Here is a 24,750-nt window from a genome sequence, read left to right on the forward strand (position 1 = left end):
CTGTTCATGTCCTTAGACCTAATAATCCCACTACTGGGCAAACACACCAAAGAACTCAAAGCAAAATATTCACAGAAGTGTTATTTGCATAGCAAAAGACTGAAAACCACGTGGCCAATCATCAGTTGGGGAATGACAAAACAAACTAGTATGTGAAATGTTATTGTGCTATAGGAAACAACAAATGAGAGACTCAGAAACAGAGGAGAATTCACTGATAGAAAGTAAAGTAAGCAGAAAACCACAAGAACAACATACATGATGAATGTAATGTAAACAAGAACACTATAAGGAATCCAAACTACTGGTCCTGGAAAACAGATGATGAAACGCACTTCCCTCTTTCTGGTAAAGAAGGGAGGGGAAGGAAAGGAACTATGGGGATTTAAAAATTTTAAAATCCAAAAGGTCACCTTTTCTGCTTATCTTCCTGCTGCTCTCAAACTGCTTAAGTTATATTTTAGGCAAATCCAACCACAATCATCTAACCCACAGCTAATAGTGTAACTACATATGTTACTGACTGAAAGATTAGAGGTCCCATCAAGTGAGGAAAAGGCCCTACAGGACGCCAACATTTGAAGAATCTTGTTTTTGAAAATCTTGTCTGTTGTTTTATAATCAATAATAATAGCTAATATTTACATAACACCTAGTATGTGTGAGGCACTGTGCTAAGAGCTTTACTAATAAAATGATACTTCTTTTTAAACACTTTTTATTTTTGAATATTTTAATTTCTTTTTACTGCATCTTCATTTCCAAATCCATCAGCAAAAAGACGAAAGAAAGAAATTAAAAGAACAGAGACAAAGAGGAAATGAAACAATATCTATTTGCTGATGATATGGCAATATACTTTAAAAAACCCTAAGGAATCAGCAAAGACAATGAGACATTAAAAAGCTTCAGGAAAGCTGTAGGCTACAAAATAAATCCTCAGAAAGCAACTGCATTTCTACATAAGAGCAAAATCCAAGAAGTAAAAAATAGGAAGGGAAATCCCATTCCAAATAACTACAAAGTGTTCAAAATTTCTGAGGCTGATCTATATAGATTCAATTATAAAGTGCTCCTTAAAGAAATAAAGAACAATTTAAAGTGCGGCAGGAATTCTCAGTGCTCATGATTAGGCTGTGCCAATACAACAAAAATGACAATACTACCAAAGTTAATTTATACTTTTAATGCTATAACAATCAAATTACAAAGGAGATACTTTATAGGACCTGATAAAATAACAACAAAATTTATTTGGAAAAATAAAAGATCTAGAATATCAAAGGAAATGATGAAAAGAAATAAAGAGTAAGGGGAATGGTATTTCCAAGTTTAAAACTATATTACAAAGCAGTAGTCATCAAAACTGTCTGGTACTGGTTAAAAAACAGAGATAGATCGATGAAACACTAGACCAAGGACTCTCAGAAACAATAAAACTCATTAACTTAGTGTTCAATAAAGTGGAAAACAAATTACCTAGGAATAAACTATTTGATTGAATATTGGGAATTTGATTAAATTTATTTGATTACATGTTAAGAAAACTAGAAAACAGTATGACAGAAATTAGGCTTAGACTAACAACTTACACTATATTCAACAACAGATTCTTAATGGATATGTGACCTTAATATTAAAAATCATACTATTAAAAAATTAGAAGAGAAGTGGATTAAATATACCTCTTATACCTACAGGTAGGAGATGTATTCTTAATCAAATGAGAAAAAGGCAATTATAGATAACTGATTACAGGAAACTTCTGCACAGACAACATTAATGAATCTAGGATAAGATGGGAAATGGTCGAAGCGGAAAAAAATCTTTATGTTAACTTTCTCTGATAAAGATTTGGTATTAATAAATCTAAGACTAATAGCCACTCTACAGAAAAAAAAAGTAGTCAAAGCAAATGCAAAGTATTCACAACCACATGGAAGAAGGCTTCAAAATCAAAACAACCCTGAGGTTTCACTTTACACCCCAGAAATTAGCAAAGATTACAAAAAATAGCAATGGTCAATGTTGATAGGGTTGTAGGAAAACAGGCAAACTAATAGACTGTTGATGGAGCTGAGAAGTGGTACAACTTTTTGGAAAGTAAATTGGAATTATGCAAAGTAATAAAGTCTTTGAAACAGAGACTCCATTACTAGGCTTATGCCCCAAAAACGATATCAATGAGAAAATCCCCACATACATCAAATATTCATAGTAGCACTTTCTATGATAGCAAAGAATTAGAAACAATAGCTGCCCATCAACTGAGGAATGACTAAACAAACTGTATGTAGTGGAATATTACTGTGCTATAAGAAATTATATATGTGATGAATACATAGAAATATGGAAAGATCTACAAGAATTCATGCAGAATGAAGCAGGATCAAGAAAATATACATAATAACCACAGAAATGTAAATGGAACAGCCATACACAAAAAAATCAAAACCAAAAATAACAAAATTATAAAGAACAAGCAAGACAACAGAAGGTATCTACCCTTCAGAGAGGTGGGAGGTCCACATTTGTTTAATATTGCACGTTTTGATAATTTTTCAAAGTATCTATTAGCTGACCTAATGTTTTTCCTTTTTAAAAAATACTATTTAAAAAATACTGTCATATGGAATGGGTCTCTGGGAGGAAGGGGGATACTGGAGATGTTGACATAAGAAACAAAAGACATCAATAAAAACATTTTAAAAAGAAAGAAATCAATAACCCAGTTTCACTGGTTTTTGCTTTGGGAATGAGCTCCCAAATCATTGATGAACCAGTGATTTCAGAAATTAATGAGTGAGAAGAGGCAGTTTCTTTTTTTTAAAGGCAAAACCAAAATATTTATTTAGAGCATCACTATTAGGATATCAGGAGGTAAGATTTAGCAAAGTACTCATCACCAATCCAGAGTGCCAACATCTTAGGCATTCTTTCTGTTAGGCCTCCCCACAAACAAGTTCCCCTAGGCAAAATTCCTCCCTCCCAACATTCTATTTCAGTTGGGCAAGCTCCTCCCACAATGGGCTTCATGTGACTTAGGCTGTATCACAGCTGTGAGCCGGGCCTGAGCTCAAAGGAGGTCACACAGACCTATTAATGGACCAGGAAGATCTTCATATCCCATTAACATTACAATGAGAAAGACTTCCGAGGAGGACCAAGAAGTTCATCTGCAGAAAGTGATGCTTGGGCTGATTCTTTTTGTACTTATTATTATTTTATTTATTTTCAGTGTTCTACAATCACTTTCATATAACTTAGACCTTTTCCCCCTCCTTTCCCGAGTCGGCATACAATTTTATATAGGTTCTACACATACATTCCTATTAAATACATTTTCACCTTAGTCATGTTGCATAGAAGAATTAAAACAAATGACAGAAATCACAAAACAAACCAAAACATAATACAAAAGAAAATGATCTGCTACATTCTGCAACTGAATTCCATAATTCTTTCTCTGGATGTTGAAGGCATTTTGCCTGAAGAGACCATTAGGAATTTTTTAATTCCTTGCATTGCAATGAAGTTCTAAGTCTACCAGCAAAAATCCTTACACACTGAGGTTGTTGCTGTGTATAAAGTTCTCCTGGTTCTGCTCCTTTCACTCAGCAGCAGTTCACATAAGTCCTTCCAGGCCTCTCTGAAGTCTTCCTGTTCATCATTTCTTACAGCACAACAGTATTCCATTACATTCAGATACCACAATTTATTCAGTCATTCTTCAATTGAGGGGCATCCCCCCTTGATTTACAGTTTTTGGCCACCACAAAGAATGCTGCTATAAATATTTTTATACATTTGGAACCCTTTCCCATTTTTATGATCTCTTAGGGATACAGTCCTAGAAGTGATATTGCTTGGTCAAAGGGTATGCACATTTTTGTAGCCCTTTGGGCATAGTTCCAAATTGCTCTCCAGAATGGCTGGCTCAGCTCACAGCTCCACCAATAGTGTTCCAGCTCTCCCACATCTTCTCCAACATTTATCATCATCCTGTTTTGTCATGTTAGCCAATCTGATAGGTGGGATGTGGTATCTCAGAGTTGTTTTGATTTGCATCTCTCTGATCAATAGTGATTTAGAGCATTTTTTCATATGACTATAGATAGCTTTAATTTCTTCCTTTGAAAATTGCCTGTTCATATCCTTTGACCATTTATCAGTTGGGGAATGGCTTGTGTTCTTGTACATTTGACTCAGTTCTCTACATATTTTAGAAATGCGGTCTTTATCACAGACACTAGTTGTAAAAATTCTTTCCCAGTTTTCTGCTTCCCTCCTAATCTTGGTTGCATTGGGTTTGTTTGTGCAAAAACTTTTCAATTTAATGTAATCAAAATTATCCATTTTTGCACTTCATAATGTTTCCTATCTCTTGTTTAGTCAAAAATTCTTCCCTTCTCCATAAATCTGATAAATATACTATTCCTTGCTCTGCTAATTTGTTTATAGTATCAGTCTTTATACCTAGATCATGTACCCATTTGGACTTTGTTCTTGTGTACGGTGTCAGGCATTGGTCTATGCCTAGTTTCCACCACACTGTTATCCAGTTTTCCCAACAATTTTTGTCGAACAGTGAGTTCTTCTCCCAGAAGCTGGGGTCCATGGGTTTACCAAACAATAGATTGCTATAGTCATTGACTACTGCGTCTTGGGTATCTAACCTATTCCACTGGTCTACCCTTCTGTTTCTTAGCCAGTACCAAGTGGTTTTGATAACTGCTGCTATGTAATACAATTTAAGATCTGGTAGAACTAGGCCACCTTCCCTAGCATTTCTTTTCACCAGTTCCCATGATATTCCAGACCGAGGCAATTTTTTAAAATAAAAATTGATTTGTTAATTTGTAATCTCTCCAGAAAGGACAGGATTACTAGTCACAGCTATATGGTATTCTTGAACGAAACAGGACTAGCACCATACAGCTGCATATGCTACTTTGGTTTTGGACCTTAACACCTCTCACCTGGAGTGTTCCAACAATCTCCTAGATGATCTGCCTGCCTCTCTAATTCATCCTCCACACTGGAGACAAAGTGATTTTCCTAAAGCACAAGTCTGACCAAGGTACTCCCACTCAATAAACTCCAAAGGCTCCCTATTGCTTTAGGACAAAAGATAAAATATAAGCTCTCTTTAGATTTTTCAAGTCCTTGACAAACTTAGCTCCGACCTGTCTTTCTCTTCTCACGGTACATTATTCCCCCTACAGTACTCAGCAATCTGGCCAAACTTGACTGTTACTCACACACAACAACTGCATACCTCCCACCTCTGTGCCTTTGCATTGGCTGTCCTCCATGCCTTGAATGCATTCCCTCCTCATCTCTGCCTTGCTGAGGCCACTTCTTTCTGAAAATGCAGCTTTATGACCCAAGCTTCAACATGAAGTGTTTCCTGATGTCTCCAAACTACTAGTGTCCTCCCTCCCTTGTATTTATTTTCTTTATATATCACACACACACACACACACACGCACACACACGCACACACGCACACGCACACACACACACACTTTCTCCAGTAACTCTTTGAGAGTACAAATTAATTTGGTTTGAATTTGTATCCTCAGAGCCTTGAACAGTGCCTGGAATATAGTATATACTAAATAAATGTTTGCTGATTGATAATAATAACTTGTGTATAAATCATTTCCTTCACTAGAATTCTATAAAGTTAGGATAAGTACTATTATTATCATTTTACAAGTGAGGAAATTGAGATTCAAGGAGGAATGTAACTTACTCAAGATCATACAACTATGTCTTCTGACTCTAAGAATATAATGCCTGTTCTATATTATGGAGCTTATGGGAAAAGAAATTATTCACATGTGATCAAACCAAGATGTACAGACTACAGGTATTCATACCAAAGCTTTGCTGGTATCTTTGAGATCTATAAAACCTGAAGGAATTACAAATATCAAAGTAATGTAAGTCCAGAAAGCTACTTCTGTGGTATACTGAAGGAGAGGATATTTTCATTTTCAAAGATAAACAAAGTAAAAGGGAAAAAGAAAATAAATCAATAAAGCATTTAGTAGGTGCTTTCCCTAGGCCAGGCACTGTGCTACGTACTGGGAATACAAACACAAATCTAAGACAGCCCCTGCCCTCCAACAATTTGCCTCCTACTGTGGGGAGAAAAGGTGAGTATAACATTGTGGATCCTCTATAAGCATCAACTGAGGAAAGTGTAAATAAGTTGTGGTATCAGAATGTGATGGAATACTATTGCGCTCTATGAAATGAATAGAGGATTTCAAAAAGACATTCAAAGACATACATGAACTGATGTAGAGTGAACAATTTATGCTATAAAATCAATATAATCAAAATGAACAGCTATTGATAACTTCTAAAAACTGATGAATGAAATGCTCAGAAGAGAACAGCTGATACAATAACAACACTGTAAAAACAAACAACTTTGAAAGTTGTAAGAACTATGACCACTACAATAACCATTTATGATTCCAGAGGACCAATAACGAAAGCAGTTAATCATGAGAGGTAATGAATTTAGGGTGAAGAATGAGGCATAATTTATTTTCTGTATAGAGTTACTGAAGGAATTTGCTTTGCTTCACTATACATATGTCATAAGAAATGTCTTATTTCCCCCCCCAATGGAGTCTGGAAGGGATCTTAGTTCTATATCTCCAACGGCTTGCTGTATACCTCTACCTACATGTCTCTAGGAGATCTCAAACCAACATGTTCGAAATTGAACTCAGTATCTTTCACCCTAAACCCCAACCTCTTCCAATCCAATTCACCATTCTTCCTATCACTAAGGTTTCCAGGTTAGGAGTCATTCTCTATTTTTACTTCTCCCTCACTTTCCAAACTGAATCAGCTGTCAAGTGTCGTCAGTTTTACTTCCACAGTATCTCTCATGCTGTCCCCTTTTCTCTATTCACAAAGCCACCACGCTAGCTCAGGTCCTTATCACCTCTCACCTGGATAATGGTAGCACCCTCCTAACTGGGTCTCCCTGCTTCCAGGTTGGCTTGACCCATTTTGTGATGGAAGCCATAACTGGCTCTTGACGATTCTTTTTTCTAGATGTTCACAACCGTTCTTTTAATGTGTTCTGAGACTATGCCAGGAATCAACATGAAAATCACTGGTTTAGATAATTTACAAAATCTACTTTTTTTTTTTTTGAAAATCAAAACATTTATCCTTCTCCAATTCTTCTACACCTCTACCCTATTCCAGAATCTAAGATGATAGAGGGGCTTATCAATCACTGTTTATCAATTCTATCAGCACCCTGAGCCTTGTGACTCAAACAGCAGCCAGGTGTTCTCTTGTTATTCCTTTATCTCAAATTTTAATCCCTTATTCTTTTTTGGTTATTGTTTGGATCTGTAATTTCTTTGGCATAGGGCAGAGGTTCCCGAACTTATTTAGTCTACCACCCCCGCACACACACACAAAAAATACTCAGCACTCCCCTGGAAATCTACTTTCTTTAGCACTTTAACTATTTTTTTAATTTGCATCATTTCAAAAACTAAAATATTTTTTGAAAAAAAGACATAAAAAAAGGAAAAAATGACGCATCTTAAATTTAATAATTCATTGTAAGTTAGTGGGTTTTTCACTGCACTGAAATTTTGATGACACAACTGCAAAGCATAGTATTGTAAAGAAGTCATTACACTCACATTCTTGCTAATGCATGCTGGACTTCCCGACAATGCACGACATGACTGCCTGCCAATACTTAATTGTTAACACTTACTGGTGGACTTGACCATTGATTGGTTATAACTTGCATTTTGTGTTTATTTGGAAAATAATGTAATCACTACAACTTTAACTCTGTTGTATATGTTCGTCCTTCTCTGCCAAAGACCACCATGCCGTCAGCTTGTTTTGCTGGAAGGTGCAGTTTGCCCCAAAGCACTGGACATGCTCCTAGCAGGGTGTTCCTGGGGTCCAAAAACTGCAGGAGCTCTAATGAGGCTCAGAAACAACCTGCAGGGTCCCAGTTCACCAGCTTGCTGGACACAGAGTAAGGTTTTTAAAGCCATAAAACATAATATATAGAAAACCAATTATGATGTAATACAAGTATCATGGACTCCAGGTCCAGGATCAATTAGAATTGAAAAAACCACCCTTACAACAATGATCAGTAACTGCCTGCCTCACTTTTTTCATCTGTAAAATGGGGACAACAGTAGCCCCTACCACCCAGGGCGGTTGTAAGGATCCAATGAGGTAATCAGTGTAAAGCACTCAGCACAGTGCCTGGAACATAGTAGGCACTCTCTGTTATACAACAGCTGAAATATGTATGAACAGTTTTTCAAATTTTCTTCTCTTCTTTCCTCATGCTTCCACCACCCCCTTATTTTTATTTAACACCTCTAATTGCACCCAAGGCTCCTATCACCCTCCTAGATCATACCAGTGCCCCCCGGGGAGTGGTACTGCCCACCCTGGGAACCTATCTAACATCAACAACTGCTCAGCAATTTAATTGTTTGGGGAACTGAGAAGTTACGTGACTTACCAAGAGTCATAAAGCCAGAATGTCTGAGTTGGGACTTGAATTCCAGACTCTCTAGTGTGTTAGGCTGCTTCTCCAAATGCCCATGAGTCATGCTTATCCTGTCTTTGCCATAAAAGATTATTCTCTTTTGCAAGGAAGATAAATGTTGGAATAGTTCTATCCTTTCTCTACCATCTATTGTCTTTCTATTCCATCCATTCCCTTCTTTAGTCTTCCTTTTCCTCAATGTAAGATTACCCCTTTGGGGCATTTAAACTGCCTCAACTATCATTGGTCTCTCTTGCTTCTGAATTCCTGTACCATTCCCTGTGGTACAGTGTTTAGAGGCCTTGCAGTCTGATAGATCAGTCTGAATCCCATATTTCAGACACTTGTTTAGTTATGTCACCCTGGACAACTCACTTAATCTTTCTAAGCCCCAGTTTTCCTCATCTGCAAAATATGAACAATAAAACCACCTTCCTCATAAGGTTGAGATCAAATGGGATATTTGTCAAGCATTTTGCAAACTTTAGAGAATGGTATCAAGACCTTCAATATTATTACTAATCATATAATTTACTAAAGAATACCTTATAATAGTATTTACTTTTCTTCATATGTGTCCTACTTCCTCAACTAGATTGTGAGCTTCCTGAGGACAACGATCCTGTCAAGTACTTCCTGCTATCTCCACAGGCTTGCAGTATCCCAAACACAGTAGGCCCTGGAAAAATTTCAATGTGTTTATACAAATTAGAGAGCTGTGTCAAAACATTCTCATTTTGCAGAGCTGCACACATCCTCATGATACATCTTTTTTTTTAAAAGTTCAACAAAATTCATTCTTATGCATACGTACTAGAGAAGTGCACAGAGGTGAAAATCTTTAAAGTACTACATCAAAGAATCTTTACATGATCACAGGGTGGGGGAGATAACAAAAAGAATGGAAAAACACCCAAGAGACAAGTGAAAACATCAATATACCTATCTTTTCATCTTTGAGAATGTATAAACACATCAAGGGCATACTTATGTAGACGTTCACAAATAATTCTCTTCTGCAGACTACATCTTTATAGTCACACAAATGACTAAAAGTTTCAGGCATGTGTGTTTATTGGCTGCAAAATAGCATTTAATTTGATAAAGTGGATGCACTTTTCAGAACACTCCTCCAACAAGTGGTCTCTCATACGCATGTTTAAGGTCATGTGATATTCCTTGATAAATGCAACCACAGAAATAACTTTGATGACATCATTAACATCAACCAAGGCATAAAGGCATGAAAGGTGTATCATACAAGATCCAAATGGAAAAGAGATTCCCTATAGTTGCTGAAGTCCTCCAAATGTTATTGGCAAATAATAACTGGGACCACAGCACCAATTTCAGAACATTTACCTACAGGAACTCCCTCAAACCCATGATCATTTATGATCATTAATTAATGAGACTGGTCTAACATTCCATACAAGAAAAACTGAAAAGATGAAAAACTAACTATTCCAATTTATGACATGCAATTAGATGTCTGATCTATTGAGTTAAGACATACAATGGCAATGCAAATAGATAATGAGCAGGAACCAGAACTGAAGACTGGACCACATCTGGGGAATTTTGTAATCCTTTTAACAATTTCAAAGTGCTCTCCAATACAAAGACTCATCTTTTCTGAAAATTTTATTGATATCTTTTGTTTTTTACACCATTGTTCTTTCCTAACATCCCCTCTCCCCAACCTTGGATTGAACACGCTCTTGTGACAAATAAAAAATTAAGCAAGGCCAAACTACAAAATGATCTCATTAGATAGTTAATAAAACAGTTTCCACCTGGAGACCCAAGCTCTACTGAGAACAAGGAAGTATTTCACTCTGTGTTCTTCAGGACCTAAACTGATGACTCATGTTTTAAATACAACTGTTCTTCATGGAAAACTTGCCTGATGTGAATATTGGAACACCATCATCTCTGGAGAATAGAAACAGTGGGTGACCAAAAAGGCAAGAGAGAGAGATGCATGGTGGGCATGAATAAGTTACCGACTTTTTCTAAGGCTCACCTATGCTCAGGAACTGGCATTAAGAAAGCCGCTAGTGTAGAATGAATGAGAAGGGTAAGAAAGATGGCCTCGACACTCCACTGGGGCTCTCAAAATGGCCAGATGCTTGGGGCAGAGGGAAAGGTGGAAGGAGGGATGAGATAATAGAAGAATCAAAAAGAGTTTGTATCTTAGAGTCAAGAGACCAGGGTCTAACTTTTGACTCTTACATTCTGACTACAGGCAACCCATTTCACTTCACCTCCAAACCTTCAGTTTTCCCCTCTTTGAAATAAAGACTTGTCCAACTTATCACAGTTTTGTTGGAAGAAAAACACTTAAGCAAACATTCATGTCTGATAGAAATAGGAATTATCTCATCTAATCCCTTACTCCAGCCTCCCTGATAGAGGGTCACGAATACATCTGGTGACAGGATTCTCACTGCCTCCAAGGGCAGTCAAGAGTTTTTTTCTTCATATTGAGCCAAAAGAACCAGAGTGGTAAAAGAAATCTGGAGTCACTGGCTCACCTTTTAGATACGCTACTTGCTATCTACGTAATTTTGGATAAGTCATTTAACCTCTCTATGTCTCAGTTTCCTCACCTGTAAGAAAACGTGGGCTTGGACCATATAATATCTAAGGTTCTTTCCAATTCTAAATCTTCTTTTTTTTTCCCTTGGACACCATGATTTTTCTTTCTCAGATCTTGAAATTTAATAAACTCCAGATACCCAAAAGCTAATGCAATATTATGGTAATACTTTTTTGGGTACCTTATCTTGGATTAAGTGTTTTCCTTGGTTAATAAATTGATAAGCATTTATTACTGTGTGCCAGACACTGCAGTAGGTGCTGGGAATACACGGACAAAAAATGAACTATTTTCATATTATAAAAAATAATTTTAAAAAGATTTAAAAGGTCTAGTCAGCTTCTAGTCTAAAGAAATTGAAATTCTTATGTAAGCAGTTCATTTTTAACAAAGAATCTCTTCCAAACTTTTCTTGATAAGCTACTGCAGGAGAAGGGAAGCTCCTCAGAAGGCAGAGATATTCCTGTTTTGCCTTTGAACCTTAACACTTATGACTGTACAGGGTGGGAACTTAGTATTCATTTAACTGAAATAAATATTGTAGCAATCTACCTACACTTGTCTAAAGTAACTTATCTATCTAAAATTAAAAAAAAATTCTACTGGAGTCACCTAGGGCATCTTTGTATTCAATCTCCATAAGAAAACATGAAATGAAGTGCTAGTTATATTGCATATCCATTTTTTTAGTCTGGCTTTTAAGTTTCTCTCTATTTCATCAGAGAGAAATGATATTTCTAAAGAGTTTATACTGCACCAAAAAGTAAACAGATTTTTAAAATTCTAAAAGAAAATTGCATTTCTAGAGTCCCAAGACTTTTTTCCAGAATATTTCATTTCAAAGCTGGGATAAATCCTACTAATTACTTAATCCAGTCCCTCATTTAGCAGATGAACAAACTGGGGCCTAGCAAGGTAAAGTGATTCACTCTGAGTTATATAATTACACTGTGGCAGAACCAGAACAGGAATGCAGGTCTCTTAATACACTCTCCAGTCCTTCTGATGGGGGATACATTATGAATATTTGGCAGCAAATTTACCTTCATATTTATGTTTTGTTATAAGTTCGTTAAAAAATGACTGAGTCCCCAAACATACCTGACAGAACACACAGGAAGCATGATAAGCAATGAGAAGATGCTGATACAGGATATAAAACAATGTCATGGGTGAATCATAATGAATTGAATAAAGACTACTCAATTATTCCTCAAAAAATTACAGTGGATATTTTATTCATCAGTAAAAAGTGACCTACAATAAATGACTGTAAAAACCAAGCTCCCTGACATATCCAGGATCGACTACTATCACAGGTTCTTTGATCAGCTTTTCTAGAATGAAAGGCAACTTTTGAGGGGTCAACAATCACTTTAATCATTCACTTAGTTCAGGGAAAAAAGTCAGCACCCTGAACTTCAGAGAAAATACAGAGAAATAGTAATCAACAGTAGAGCTTCCAACTGTTTGACCGTAAGCAATACATACATCACAGATCAACAAACAAATCCAACTGCTTGACCATACACACATAGTCACCAGAGAGAGAAGCACCACCACCTGGGTTTTGAAAGGGGCTGGAGAGGCGGGGGGAGGGAGGGAGCTCCTTAAGGGCTATCCAGAGTCTCTTCGGGCCAAACACTTCCAGTGAGGAAGCCCCAAAGTAAAACCTCACCTCACAGTACTTGGACATTTTTCAGAGTCAGAGGGCATCACAACCCTTAAGAACCAGTGCATGAGAAATTAACAAAAGGTTGGGGCTTTCCCTAATCAAGCTTTCCTAAATGGACAGGCCCATTAATGGGTGGGAAAGATCTTTAATTCTCTGATTAGTATTACAATGGTGAAACATTTTGCTGCATTTTTTGTGGCAGCGATGATGCAGGAAGACAGGTTCTTTTCTGATCCTTCCTAGATAGATCTCTTTTGCTTCCCTCAGTTAGAAAGTGCACAATGACCCCCAAACCCATCCTTAACTCCAAATTCTCTTATTGTAATGCATATTAAAAGACATTATCTTAATTTCACACATTTAATACTATCAAATTAATGATTTAATTCTTAACACAACTATGAACTAAAAATGTTAAAAGCTAGTTTCAGTTAGAAAAAAACCCTGAATTCTGGCATTGGTCCATATAATTAATCCAAGAATCTTCCCTTTTATCCCCAACTGGGCTGGGAAAAAGCATCCAAGGCAAAGTGGACAAATCCAACCTTGCAATCTGAAGAACAGCTGTTGTACATGGTTTCCGTGACAGCTACCTGAGAACAAACCAGCAGAATCAACAACAAAAACGCAGCGTGTCAAGGGCTGGCACAGACCCTTTCAAAGTGACATTAACATGCAAAGGAGGAAGGCCTACTCTCCACTCCTCATACAGTACACTGCCTTGACAGCCCAGTACCCAAAACATTAAATTCCAATTTTTCAATATTACCTACACTTCCCAATTCTCTAATTTCTAATGCTTCAATAGATGAGGAGAATGTAAGTTCAAGAAGAACATCTTATCACCTTTGGTCTTGATCCTAAGTCTTGAGCCGAATACGGCCTGGCCATTCCCTGACTAGTTCTTAAAGAGGCCTATTCACCCAATGGGCATTATCTCACTCTAAGTGAGTACCTAAAAAGGCCTAGTCTAAACAGGCCAAGGTCTTCCATTGCATCCTGGGACTCTCCAGTCATCCTGATGAATATCTGGTTGCTGAATCCAGATGCCTCTGGAGGAGAAGTGAGGCTCGTGACCTGCACAGCCCTCCCTCACTCAAATCCAAGTCAACTGCAAGTCATGTCATCAATTCTCTGATTTCATGGCCTTCTTCGAAAACGAAGGATGAACACACAAGTCTTGGGCCAACATTAAATGGCCCTTATCATAACGACGACTTTAGAGCCCTCCTCAAACTTATAGAATTAACAATTTTCAGAGCTGAAAGGGATCTTAAAGCCCTCAATTTAAATAGGAGAAAATGAGGCCAAAAGAGGTTAACTGATTTGCCAACGTCACTTTGCTAGTTAATGACAAAATTGATCTCCCAGTTGCAAGTTTCTCCACATAACCACCAAAAATGATTTTCCAAAACTGCAGATCTGACCATTTTACTCCCTACTCAAAAACTTCAGTTTACTTACTTCTAGGATCAAATATAAACACTTCTAATTGGCATTTATGCTTGACAACCTGGCTCCTTTCTATCTTTCCTGTTCTCGTATATATTATTCCCTCCATGTACAACTATATGGGCCTACCTGCTGTTTCTCCCACACTAAAATATTTTTCCCCATCTCCATGTCTTTGCACTATTCTATAAAAACAGGTCTGCTTACTGAAGGAAAATACAAAAGGAAACTACTTATGAAGACATTCGCCTAACTATTAAGGTTCTAGTCTTCTTGTGATCACATGCCTAACACCCTTTGCTCAAACTCAACAAACAGGACTGGTTATCCAAAATCCAGAACTCATTCTCTTTCCCCCAAAACCCTCCTCCTCTGGCTTTCAATTTTCTTACTTCTATCAAGGATACCACCATTAACACCTCAGTGTTGCCTTCAACTCTCATTCTCACTCATCCCACACTGGCTAAATCTTGTCATTTTTAATTTCTCAAGATCTCTGGAATACTTCCCTTTATCTCAAATCAAACAGCCATCATTGAGGCTCTGGGGCAGGTCCTTAATTACCTCACACCTAGACGTTGGCAATAAACAGTCTTCCCTGACTCCAGGCCTCAAGTTTCTTCCTAGTTATCAGTGATAGTCTTAAAACATAGGTCTGACCAAATCATCCCCTTATTCAACCAATTCCAGTGGCATCCTATTACACCTCCAAGATCAAATATAAAATGCTACTTGGCTTTTAAAATTCTTCACAACCTGGCCCTCTCCTACTTTTCCAGGTTTCTTATATATTTATTCTTCTCCACCTATTCTAAGAGCTTAAAACACTGGCCTCTTACTATTCCTTAAACAGGACAATTTCTTCCCATTTTCAGTGGTTGTCCTCTATCTCTGGAATGCTCTCGATCCTCACCTCTGCTTCTTGGTTCCCCTGGCTTTCAAGACTCTGCAGGAAGCCTTTCTAAGTCTACTCCTTCACCCCCTTCCCTCTGACATTACCTCTCATTTACTTGGTTGCTGGCATAGCGTCTCCTTCATAAGAATGGAAATTCTTTGAGATCAGTGACTGGTTTTTTTTTTCTTTTCTTTGTATGCTGAGTGCTTTGAACTGTGCCTGGTACAGAGTAGACGCTAAATAAATGCTTACTGAATGCTTAAGCCTAGATTCTAGCCTTTTTTTGTCCAGTCTCTCTGGCCTGAATCCCACTTATCTTTTTCTTCCGCAGCTGAGTTTATGGTTCCTACTGACTGATCTATATGTTATCTGCTCTCCTGAGATGACATTTCTAGACTTGGCCCCTTACCTGTCTAAACTTAATAGCTACCCATTCCTCCTTGACTTTGCTAACTGCTAACCCACCTCTAGTTTAGCTGCACAACTAGTCCTGGTTCTCCCTGGTCTGTCCTTGTGACCACCTAAGTCTCAGCATGGCACCTATTTGAAAAATTTGAACATTAACTTTGTTTTTGGGCAGATCACCACCACTCTCAGCCTCAGTCCTTAACTAAAAAATGAGAGGGTAGGTGAACCCTTTGGTTCATCCATAGGTAACGGCCTATGATTCCGACAATTTCAGGGGTTCCAAATTATACTTAGGCTAATACATGCTCTCCTAATCATTGGTAACAATTGGTTTAATTTTAATGCTTTAGCAGAGGGGTGAACCAAATAACCCAAGGAATATGCCTGACCTGAGGTTGGCTATAATTCCACAAGGAAAGCAGGTACATCTTTAAAAACTAAAATAAAATAGTGTGGTTTTTTTTAAAAAAAAGGAAAATCATTTAAGACATGAGCCATATGATGACACTATCCTCTAAACAAGTGAACTAATGTCAGCCATTTTACTTGAGAGACATCTCACTGGGCATGAAAAGAAACCCAAAACGTAACACATTTAACCTCAAATTGGTATTTGAACTTCTATTTGTAGTTGAAAACTGGCAGCAAAACACTGACAGTGGTACCTTGCTCCATCCTATACAAAATCAGTTACTACTGCTTATTTTACGCATTTATAAACATTATTTGGAGAAGGGGTTCATTCACCAGACTATCAAGGGAATTCAGGACATAAATAAGGTTAAGATCCCCTGTGGAAGGACTTTCAAGTAGACATGGCACCAGAGATCAAAAACTAGACACCGTTACACTTACTTTTGAAAAAGTAAATTGTCTCATCTTTATATTTGCTAAATTTCCTCCTGTACCTTCCCCTACCCCTTTCCCAAAAAGCTATCCCATTTAACAAAGAATGTTTTTTGCATTTATTTTTCGAAGACAATTGCTTAAGTGTGATTCCATGTGTTGACTTTAAATACCTCTAGTAGTTCACCAAGTTGTGAGGAATGGCTACACGTCAAATTTCAGGAATCTGGGATGATCTCAGGTAGACAGTTGTAGACCAAAACATCTAACATGACTGTACTGCGTCTATATATACAGCACACTGTCATTGCTCAGATATGCACAACTGCCCCCAAATGATCTGGCCTATATAAAAATAAGCCAAGGCAACTTGCTAGTATGCGAAAATAAATTCTAGTGCCATTCAGGACATATCACTGAATTCCCTCTAACTATAACATACAAATTGTCACAGTGTCAGTATTTCAACTATGTCTGGTCATTACCTTCATTTCAAAATTATTCAAAGTTTTACTATATAACCAAATCTCCAGAACATCTAACCCCATCTTTCTCAATCTCAAATCACAAAATCTCAGGGTCGAAATGGGTCTCATTAGTTATATAATCTTTTTACATGGGGCAGCAAAGTAGCACAGTGGATAGAGTACTTACTGTTGTTGTTGTGTTTGTCCTTCATTGCCAAATAAGACCGTGCCAGCAGAGACACGATGACATGACTCGCACTTGTCTTCGGATAAGGGAGGGCTGTGCAGGCCAACCAGCCTCACTTCTCCTCCAGAGCCATCTGAATCCAGTGACCAGATACTTATCAGGATGACTGGAGATGACCTAGGATGTACTGGGAGACCTTGGCCCCCTTCAGGCACTCACTTAGGGAGAGGTAATGCCCATTCACTGAACTTAGAATTAAGAAGACCTGAGTTCAAATCTGGCCTGACACAAGCTGTGTGACCCTGGAAAGGTCATCTAACCTGTCTGCCTCAGTTTCCTCACCTGTAAAATGAGGATAATAATAGCACCTACCTCCCAGGGTTAGGGATTGTAAAGAACTGAGCATAACGCCCCGCATTTAGTAAGTGCTACAGTAAGGCACTTATTATTATTTCGCTTGAAGCTTTCCAGTGAAGAGGAAGTAACCAACTCTTTCTAAAGGCAATCCATTCCACTTGTGGATAACTCTAATGGTTAAGAAGTATGTATTTCCTTAAATAAAGCTTCAATTCTTTCCTCAAAACTTCTTACCCAATGACCCAATTAGCTCTGCCCCCCTGTATCCACTCCAAGAGAACAAATTTAATCTCTCATTTCTCTTTTAATCAAATATCACATGAAATGCTTCGAAGTACTATATAAAATGCTCTAATTACCTCCCTTCCACATGACAGCGTTTAGAGTGCTTGAAGACAGCTCGGAAGCCACTCTCCCCCCACCTTTCAGTCCTCTGATCTATATACTCTCTTGGTGACCTCATCAGTTCTTATGGATTTTAATTATCATTTTTACACCAATGACTCCCAGATCCCTAAAGCTTTCATCCTTCACAACCAGTTGGCAGTTGGACAGTTCAAACTGCATGATGGAGAGAGAACTCAAACTCAACATGTCCAGAACAGATCTCATTATCTTTCCCTCTTCCAAACTTCTTTCTGTCAAAGCACCACCAAGACTGAGCTCAAGCACCAGCTTCTCACATGAAGCCTTTCTGAATCCCCTCAATTGCCAGCTACCTGGTACTTAATTCCTTTGTATTGATCTGCATGTTATTCATATTTCTTCTGCTTATACTAACACATCCTTATTATTTCTCATTAGAACATGCTCCGTATGAGGTTGTTTCACTAAATGCATTTTTATTTACAACACAGCACAATGCCTGGAACGCTGCAGGTATTGATACTTGATCGGTTCAACCAGTCATGCTCTAGGATGGCCTTCACTAACCCTTCTGGTGAGTTCCTCTCTCCTGGAGGTGTTCATCTCGCCAATGCACTTCCGGCAGTACTGCGCTGTGCACGGTTTCTCTCCCGGCGGCCAGCCCAGGTGCTGATTCAGGTCGAACTTGGAGATAATACAGTCTTCAGGTCGTTTTCCTGCTGTGGCTGCATCGCACCTCCCCACACATTTTCTCGTCCCTATTAAATTTCATCTTCTGAGTTTCAACTCCATATTCTACCCTTTCCCTCCTAAAGGCCATTTTCTGTAGTTAGGGCACCTGGAGCAGTGTCCAGTTCCTATCTGTCCTTCTCCCCAATACAGCTTCAAAGTGTCTTTAGCCGTCTTGGGCATCTGGCTAACCTCAGGCCCTTCCGACCTTCGCACACCTCTGCCCTGTGTGCGAATCCTGCACATCCGCACTCGTCTCTCCGGACAACTCCCACTGTCCTTCTCTGGCATTTCCTGTCCTCCCAGAGATGACACCCTCCTCAGCCTTCCTCTGGCCCGTCTGCAGAGGATGACAGGCTAGCCCGGCTCCCCTCGTTTGCCACATAGTTCGGTCTGTTTCCTAAAGAGAAATGTTTTACTAGGCACGTCGCAACCCAGCCTGAACAGGGAGTCTGAGGCAAGCAGGGGCTCGGACGGACAGGAGGACGGACTTGACGTCAGTACGGCCTCAGACTTAGCAGCTAGTCCTGGGCCAGTCACTGCCCCTTTCTGCCTCGGTTTCCCCGTCTGTAAAATGGGGCCAAGAACGCCCCCAACGCCACCGCCAGCCTTGCCGCGTCACCCAAACGCCAGCGCTTCTCCCGCGTTCTAACCTTGACCCACTTGCAGACGGAGAGCCCTCCGCGCTGCCCCCTGCACACCGCGGCTCCGGGGGCACAGCGCTGCCCCAACAGCGAGCCTGGGGCCGGTGCGACCGCCGCGAGCCCAAAGCCCAGGCCGGCTCTCTTCACCCTCTCGCGGTCACCTGCCGTTAGCGGCGGCCGCTGAGTGACCTCTCCTTCGGGTCTTCCCGGCGGAACGGCTCACAGCAGGGCGTCCGGCCGAATTCAGCCGCGCTCTGCCGCCCCCCAGTCACCCCCAGTCACCCCCAGCCCCGTCACCGCACGCTGCCATCTGTCCACACAGGCACCAACTGACGAGAGGACCAACTCCAGCCCCGAGGCTGCGGGCACCGGGCGGACGCTCGCCTCGGGTCAGCTCCTCAGAACCCGCGTGCCTTTCAGCAGCGCCCCCTCCCCCGACGGCCCAAGGCCGGGGTCCGGGGAGCCCCCCACCCGGCGCCAATCGCGGCCGCCCAGGCTCCGTCCACAAGTTACCGGACGCTCGGGACAAAGTACAGCCCCGGCTGCTGAGGCCGGGCGGACGGCGCCTGACCCCGGACAGCCCCGGAGCCGCTCCCCGCCCTCGGCGCCCGCCGCGAGCTCCCCGCGCACTGTCGGAGGAGAGGCTTCCTCACCAAGTCGCCCAAGTCGGGGGCCCTGCCCCTCGGGCGAGCGCGCCGAGCCTCACCCCCTGCCCGGCCCGGCGGGGCGAGCCTCCTCCGTCAACAGCCCGCCACCACCCACGGGCTGAGGATGCCCGGCGCGCCGTCCGGCCGGCTCACCTCCCGCCCCTCCCGCAACGTGGACACTTCCCGGGGCAGAGAATTCACCCTCCGGGCCCCAGCGTGTCCGGACCGGACCCCCCCAGGAGGGCCCCCGTGCCCGCACCGCCCTGGGAGCCCCTCCCCGCGGGGTCCCCGGCCTCCCCAGGGTCTTACCTTCTTCCCTTTCTTGCCCTCCTCCTCCATGTCTCGTGCGGTGGCTCTGGCACCGGCGCGGCCCCCCCAGGGGCACCCCGGCCGCGGCTCGGCGCCCCCGCCCCCGCCACGGCGGCTACATGCCCCCTCCCGCCCCCACGGCCCCCGCCACAGCCTCCGCTCCCGCCGCCGCCGCCGTGCTCGCGGCCCGTCGCCGCCCACCCCCCAGCCCCGCCCTCTCCGGCCCGGCCCGGCCCGGCCCCCGGGGCTCCGCGGGGACAGTCCCCGCCCCGGTCCCCTCCGCCCCACCCCCGACTTCCGGGTCTGACGGCCCCCGTCCTATCGGGCTCCTCCAGGCCCGCGCTCCCCGCCCCCAGGCGCGCGTCAGGCCGCGCCCCCGCCCCGCCCCACCGGGCGCGCGAGCACAGGGTGCCTCAGGGGTGACGGCGGCGGCGAACTCGGGACCAACTTTTCAAGCCTACCGCCATCTTTTGGGCGTAGAAGTTCCCAGCTGGCCCTGCGCGCCCAGGAGGACTGACCTCAGTCCTCCCGCAGCCCGGGCCTGCGGCGGCGCCGTAGGATGGGGAGGAGGACGGGAAAAGGGGGGAGGGGAACGAGGGGGAACGCATGCGCACCATGGGCTGGGAGGGAGGTGGGGGCCCATGCAAACCCTCGCCCTCCTCCCGTCCCTCCCCCTCCGGGTTGAGAGGGCTGGGACGCCGGCCTGCTCCGCTCCGGGCCCCCGCCCTTCCTTCGGGGAACGGGCAGGCTTGGCGCGCCCCCTGCTGGCTGCGGCTGTCCCTGCAGGCCCCCCCTCCACGTGGGAGCCCTTCTTCCCGGCTCTCGGCCGCGGCGGATGCGAAGACTGTGCGGGTTGATGAGCGCCTGGTGGTGTGCGGGACACGCGCGGGGCGCTTCTAAGCCGCACGTACGTGCGCGTGTCGTTACGAGTGGACATTAGAGCGTGAGCCCCCGGGAGCGGGACGGCCGCCCCCTCTTTGTCTTTGCTCGGCCCCTCCATCCGTAAAGGTGACACAAAGGAACAAACCGGCGCGTGCGGGGCCACTTCCGGGCGGGGGCGGGGGGGCCGGTCGGACCCGCGCCCGGGGAGGTGGGGGCCCCGAGGGGCTCCTGGACGGGCACTTGGGGCACAGGGCAGAGGGGGTTCCGGAGCGCCTCGTGTGTTCTAGGTGACCTGAGAGCCCTTCTGACCCCCCAAATTGGCTGACTTTGGGTCCGGGCGCTCTTGGGGGGCCCTCCGCTTGTTAAGTGATACAGTCATTCCGAACCCCGGGCGGTGATGACGAGGGGCCTGACCTCCGAAGCCATGCCAAGGCCGGCGGACCGGGCCCTCGCAGGCCTTCCCCTGGCACCCTTGCCCTGGCAGGCCGCTGGTAAGAAGGCGGGGTGTCAGACTCCTCCCGGGCTCGTGCCCCCCCCCCCCCACATCCATGAGCTCAGACACGCGCGGCCGACAGCCACGGCCTCCTGGAGAAGAAGCCAGTCTGGACAGACAGACGAGGGTTCGGGGAGGACGGGAACCCCGCTTTCCTTTCCGCACACTCTCAGAGGAAGAGCTGGGAAGTGGGGAGCAGGGGGGGTGGTTACCAACAGAGCCCCCAGTTAGGGCAAAGGGAGCCTCCACCTGCCCCAGAGGTCCCCCTCCAACATACCTTATTGCCCCAGAGGTCTCCCCCCCTGGCACTCCTGACCGCAGTCTGCCCGGCCTGTGCTCAGCCACTTCCCTCAGCTTAGAGACAGGGTTCTCCCCTCTCCCCCTGCCCCATAAGTCCACAACCAAGGGTCACTAACACGGAAGCTGAGCTCCTCTGTGGCCTCTTGGGTCCTGGGCTCTCCTTGACCTCTGGGGATGTTACAGATGAGAAACAGGAACCTAGAAAAGTGACTGGAGTTGGGGTTATACCTAGGGAAGGCAGAGCAGGATTCGAACCTGGATCTTAGGATCACGATTCCAGAAGCCTTTCTGCTAGGCCAGGGCTCCTAGCCTTCACTTGGTGCATTTCTTCTGAAGTGTTATGACAGCTATTTTAATGTAACTTATTTCCTCTACCAGCTTTTACATTTAAGGCGCTTACAAACATTCCGAGAAGGGTCACAGGGTTCACCAGCTTGCCAAGGGTGTTGCCCATGGGTGACTGAAGATTTAAATGAATGGGGTTTTGGGGACAGGCCATTCACCATCCTAAGCTACTGGCAAAGACCGTTTCTGTGGGCCTCAGTTTCTTCATGAAGGGGATGGACTTCTAATATCTTTACAACTCTAAAAGTAGAGCTGTGGCCCCAGACGGATAAGCCCCAGAATGTCACCGTGTTGTACAGCACTTCCACCTAGTGGCTATTTTATGTTTTCAGTACTTTATTTTATGTAATATGGGTACTCAACTCAATGCAAGTGACAACCTTCAGCAAACTAATAGACAGTCTTAGAGAATTGTTGCAGTCAAAAAAAAAATTAATCATTCTGCAGCCAGACCGTTGATAAATTCCTCCCAATTGTTATAATAGCCCTCTGGTAAGAGACGTGGTCCTTATACTCCTTATATAGACCAAGTATGGTGAAACTTTGGCCTTGGAGAATTTCAGGGAGTTATCTGGTGTAACCAATTTGTTTAATGACCGATGCATTACCCCCTTTGAACAATTCAAAATTTTCGATTGTAGAGCATACCAAAAACCTTTTCCTCTTCTGATGAAGACAGTACCAGCAGGATTGTATGACTACTTTTTTGAATGCACAACCTGGTCCATCCCTACCCCCAACATGTGAACCCCAGAACTATCACAATTTTGGGGTGCTTTGAAGGTGGGTTCCACATTCACTCATTACCCTTGCTAATGATCTCCCATCGAGGTGTTTATTTTTACTAGCCAAAGGACCTAATTAGTTAAAAACAAAGGCATTTAATAAAACACCAGTGAAAAAAGTAGCAGTAGAACATTCCCCCAATAAGCCTGTAATACACACACCATCAGAATGGACCTGTATAGAAATCATCTTTGAAGAATATGCACCTAAGGAAACACATGACTAACACATAAGAAGTCATATGATAAATAGGGAACATATGTGGCCAGGGAACACATGAAGAGTGACAACTGAAACCTCTGACATATCTCTGCAACAGTTGGTCACATTCCATCTGCTATCTGGCTCCTGAAGTGTCATGCAAAGATGCATCTTCATGTAACACAGATGGCACTTTGGGGTTCAAGTTGCTTACTGGTGAGCATTTTTATTTTCTATGGAGTCTCATACGAGTCCTATTTGTTAAGAATTCAGTGTGCATACAAAACCAAGAGCATTGGATCTCTAGAAGAATCACCTATGTTTCTCTGCATCAGTCTTACACCACACTTTTCTAACATCTGTGTCTTGTCAGATAAAGTATCAAAATCTTTCTCTCCAAATAATCAGCCAAATCTCCGTGAGAACATCGTCATTGGTTCCACTCAACCAAGGCTACACTGCATGAGTAACAACCTGAACCACATGCTGACCTAATGCCTCCATCAGCAACAGATGGCTGGCCAAAAAGGAGGGTGCTAGCTATTGGCTCTCAGAAGGCCAATTAAAGTCTACCCAGCTTTCACCATAAAGGGCTGTCAACTTGCTCACAACCTTCTGGTCAACAGTGGGAAATTTAACACAATATGTACCTGCTCTGTGAAGGGGACTAGGCTTAATAACTAATTTCCAATTTCTGCATTTGTCATTGAGCTCTTTCAGGGTCTGAGAATGTCCCATAGTTCCAGGAGGCTTGCAAAATAGTGACAGAGTTGTCTTTTTTCTTAAATGTTTTGACCAGTAGTTCATACCATTCTTTCCAAAGAATCTACAGCATATTAAAAATTTTATTCAAAATCCTCATCGTAACAGCCTTTGTGTATCTTCCAAATCATTTTTATGAGGTTCTAATCTCACTACTGAACACCATTTACCCAATATATGGGTAGCCATTGACTGGGGAAAATGTCACATGAGCAAAATGGAACTTCAATCAGTATACAATGACACTTGAACAAGGTATACAAAAGCATTTTTAACAGAGCTGTGCACTAGTTCCATGAATCAAAGTAACTGGCTCTCTAATGACACCTTACCAGAAAAGAAAACCACTAAGACTTTGAAAAATAAAAAGGCAGGGGGAACCCTCTACGTTACCACGTAAGCAATTTTTTAAAAAAAGTCTCACTGGATTCCTGCAGTCCTAAGGTAAGTAGCCTTAACTTGATCTAACGATCCATAAACCCATAAATATTCCAAGACTCACAGGCAAACTCCCCAAAGTTTCTTGAACCTCGTGCTACCGCAGGTTCAAGGTGAGATGTTTGAGGAAGTCTTACGCAAATACCCACAGAGATCTCCCATATCAGTTCAGGGGTTTCCTCCAGCGGTGAAGATTGTAGCTCATCCATGCCTGCCCATCTTCTGAGATGCTTGTCCAGGTTCTTCACAACATTTGATTGGTGGGATTCACCTAGCATGTTGGGAGCCTTCTTTGATTTTTTTTTTTTACACATTCAATAAACATTTTCGTGTATGTTAAACAAGCCTAGTGAAACTTAGTGCAGATGATTCCAATTTTGTCAGTCA

The 24,750-nt window shown here is 42.6% G+C and overlaps 1 protein-coding gene and 1 long non-coding RNA gene across 4 annotated transcripts in view; one reads left to right on the forward strand and one right to left on the reverse strand.

Moving 5' to 3' along the window:
- The window catches only part of CCM2 (CCM2 scaffold protein), a 201,450-nt gene extending 181,166 nt beyond the window's left edge, over positions 1 to 20,284 (reverse strand). The window contains exons 1-2 of one of the 3 annotated variants that reach the window (XM_072649483.1): positions 20,157 to 20,215; positions 9,118 to 9,251 (exon numbers count right to left, since the gene is read on the reverse strand). In XM_072649483.1, coding sequence (XP_072505584.1) covers positions 9,118 to 9,144 — 27 coding nt within the window. In that variant the 5' untranslated portion in view covers positions 9,145 to 9,251; positions 20,157 to 20,215. Of the gene's footprint in view, positions 1 to 9,117; positions 9,252 to 18,394; positions 19,417 to 20,156 lie in introns of those variants that run through there. The other 2 variants (XM_072649502.1, XM_072649475.1) reach the window with 2 other exon arrangements.
- A 267-nt stretch (positions 20,285 to 20,551) lies between these two features.
- Positions 20,552 to 24,018, forward strand: LOC140530162 (uncharacterized). The gene is made up of 2 exons (XR_011975820.1): positions 20,552 to 21,164; positions 22,818 to 24,018. It is a non-coding gene; the product is annotated as an uncharacterized lncRNA (long non-coding RNA).
- The last annotated feature ends 732 nt before the right edge of the window (positions 24,019 to 24,750 follow it).

Source organism: Notamacropus eugenii, chromosome 1 (genome assembly GCF_028372415.1).
Source record: "Notamacropus eugenii isolate mMacEug1 chromosome 1, mMacEug1.pri_v2, whole genome shotgun sequence".
In the NCBI taxonomy this organism is placed as follows: domain Eukaryota; kingdom Metazoa; phylum Chordata; class Mammalia; order Diprotodontia; family Macropodidae; genus Notamacropus; species Notamacropus eugenii.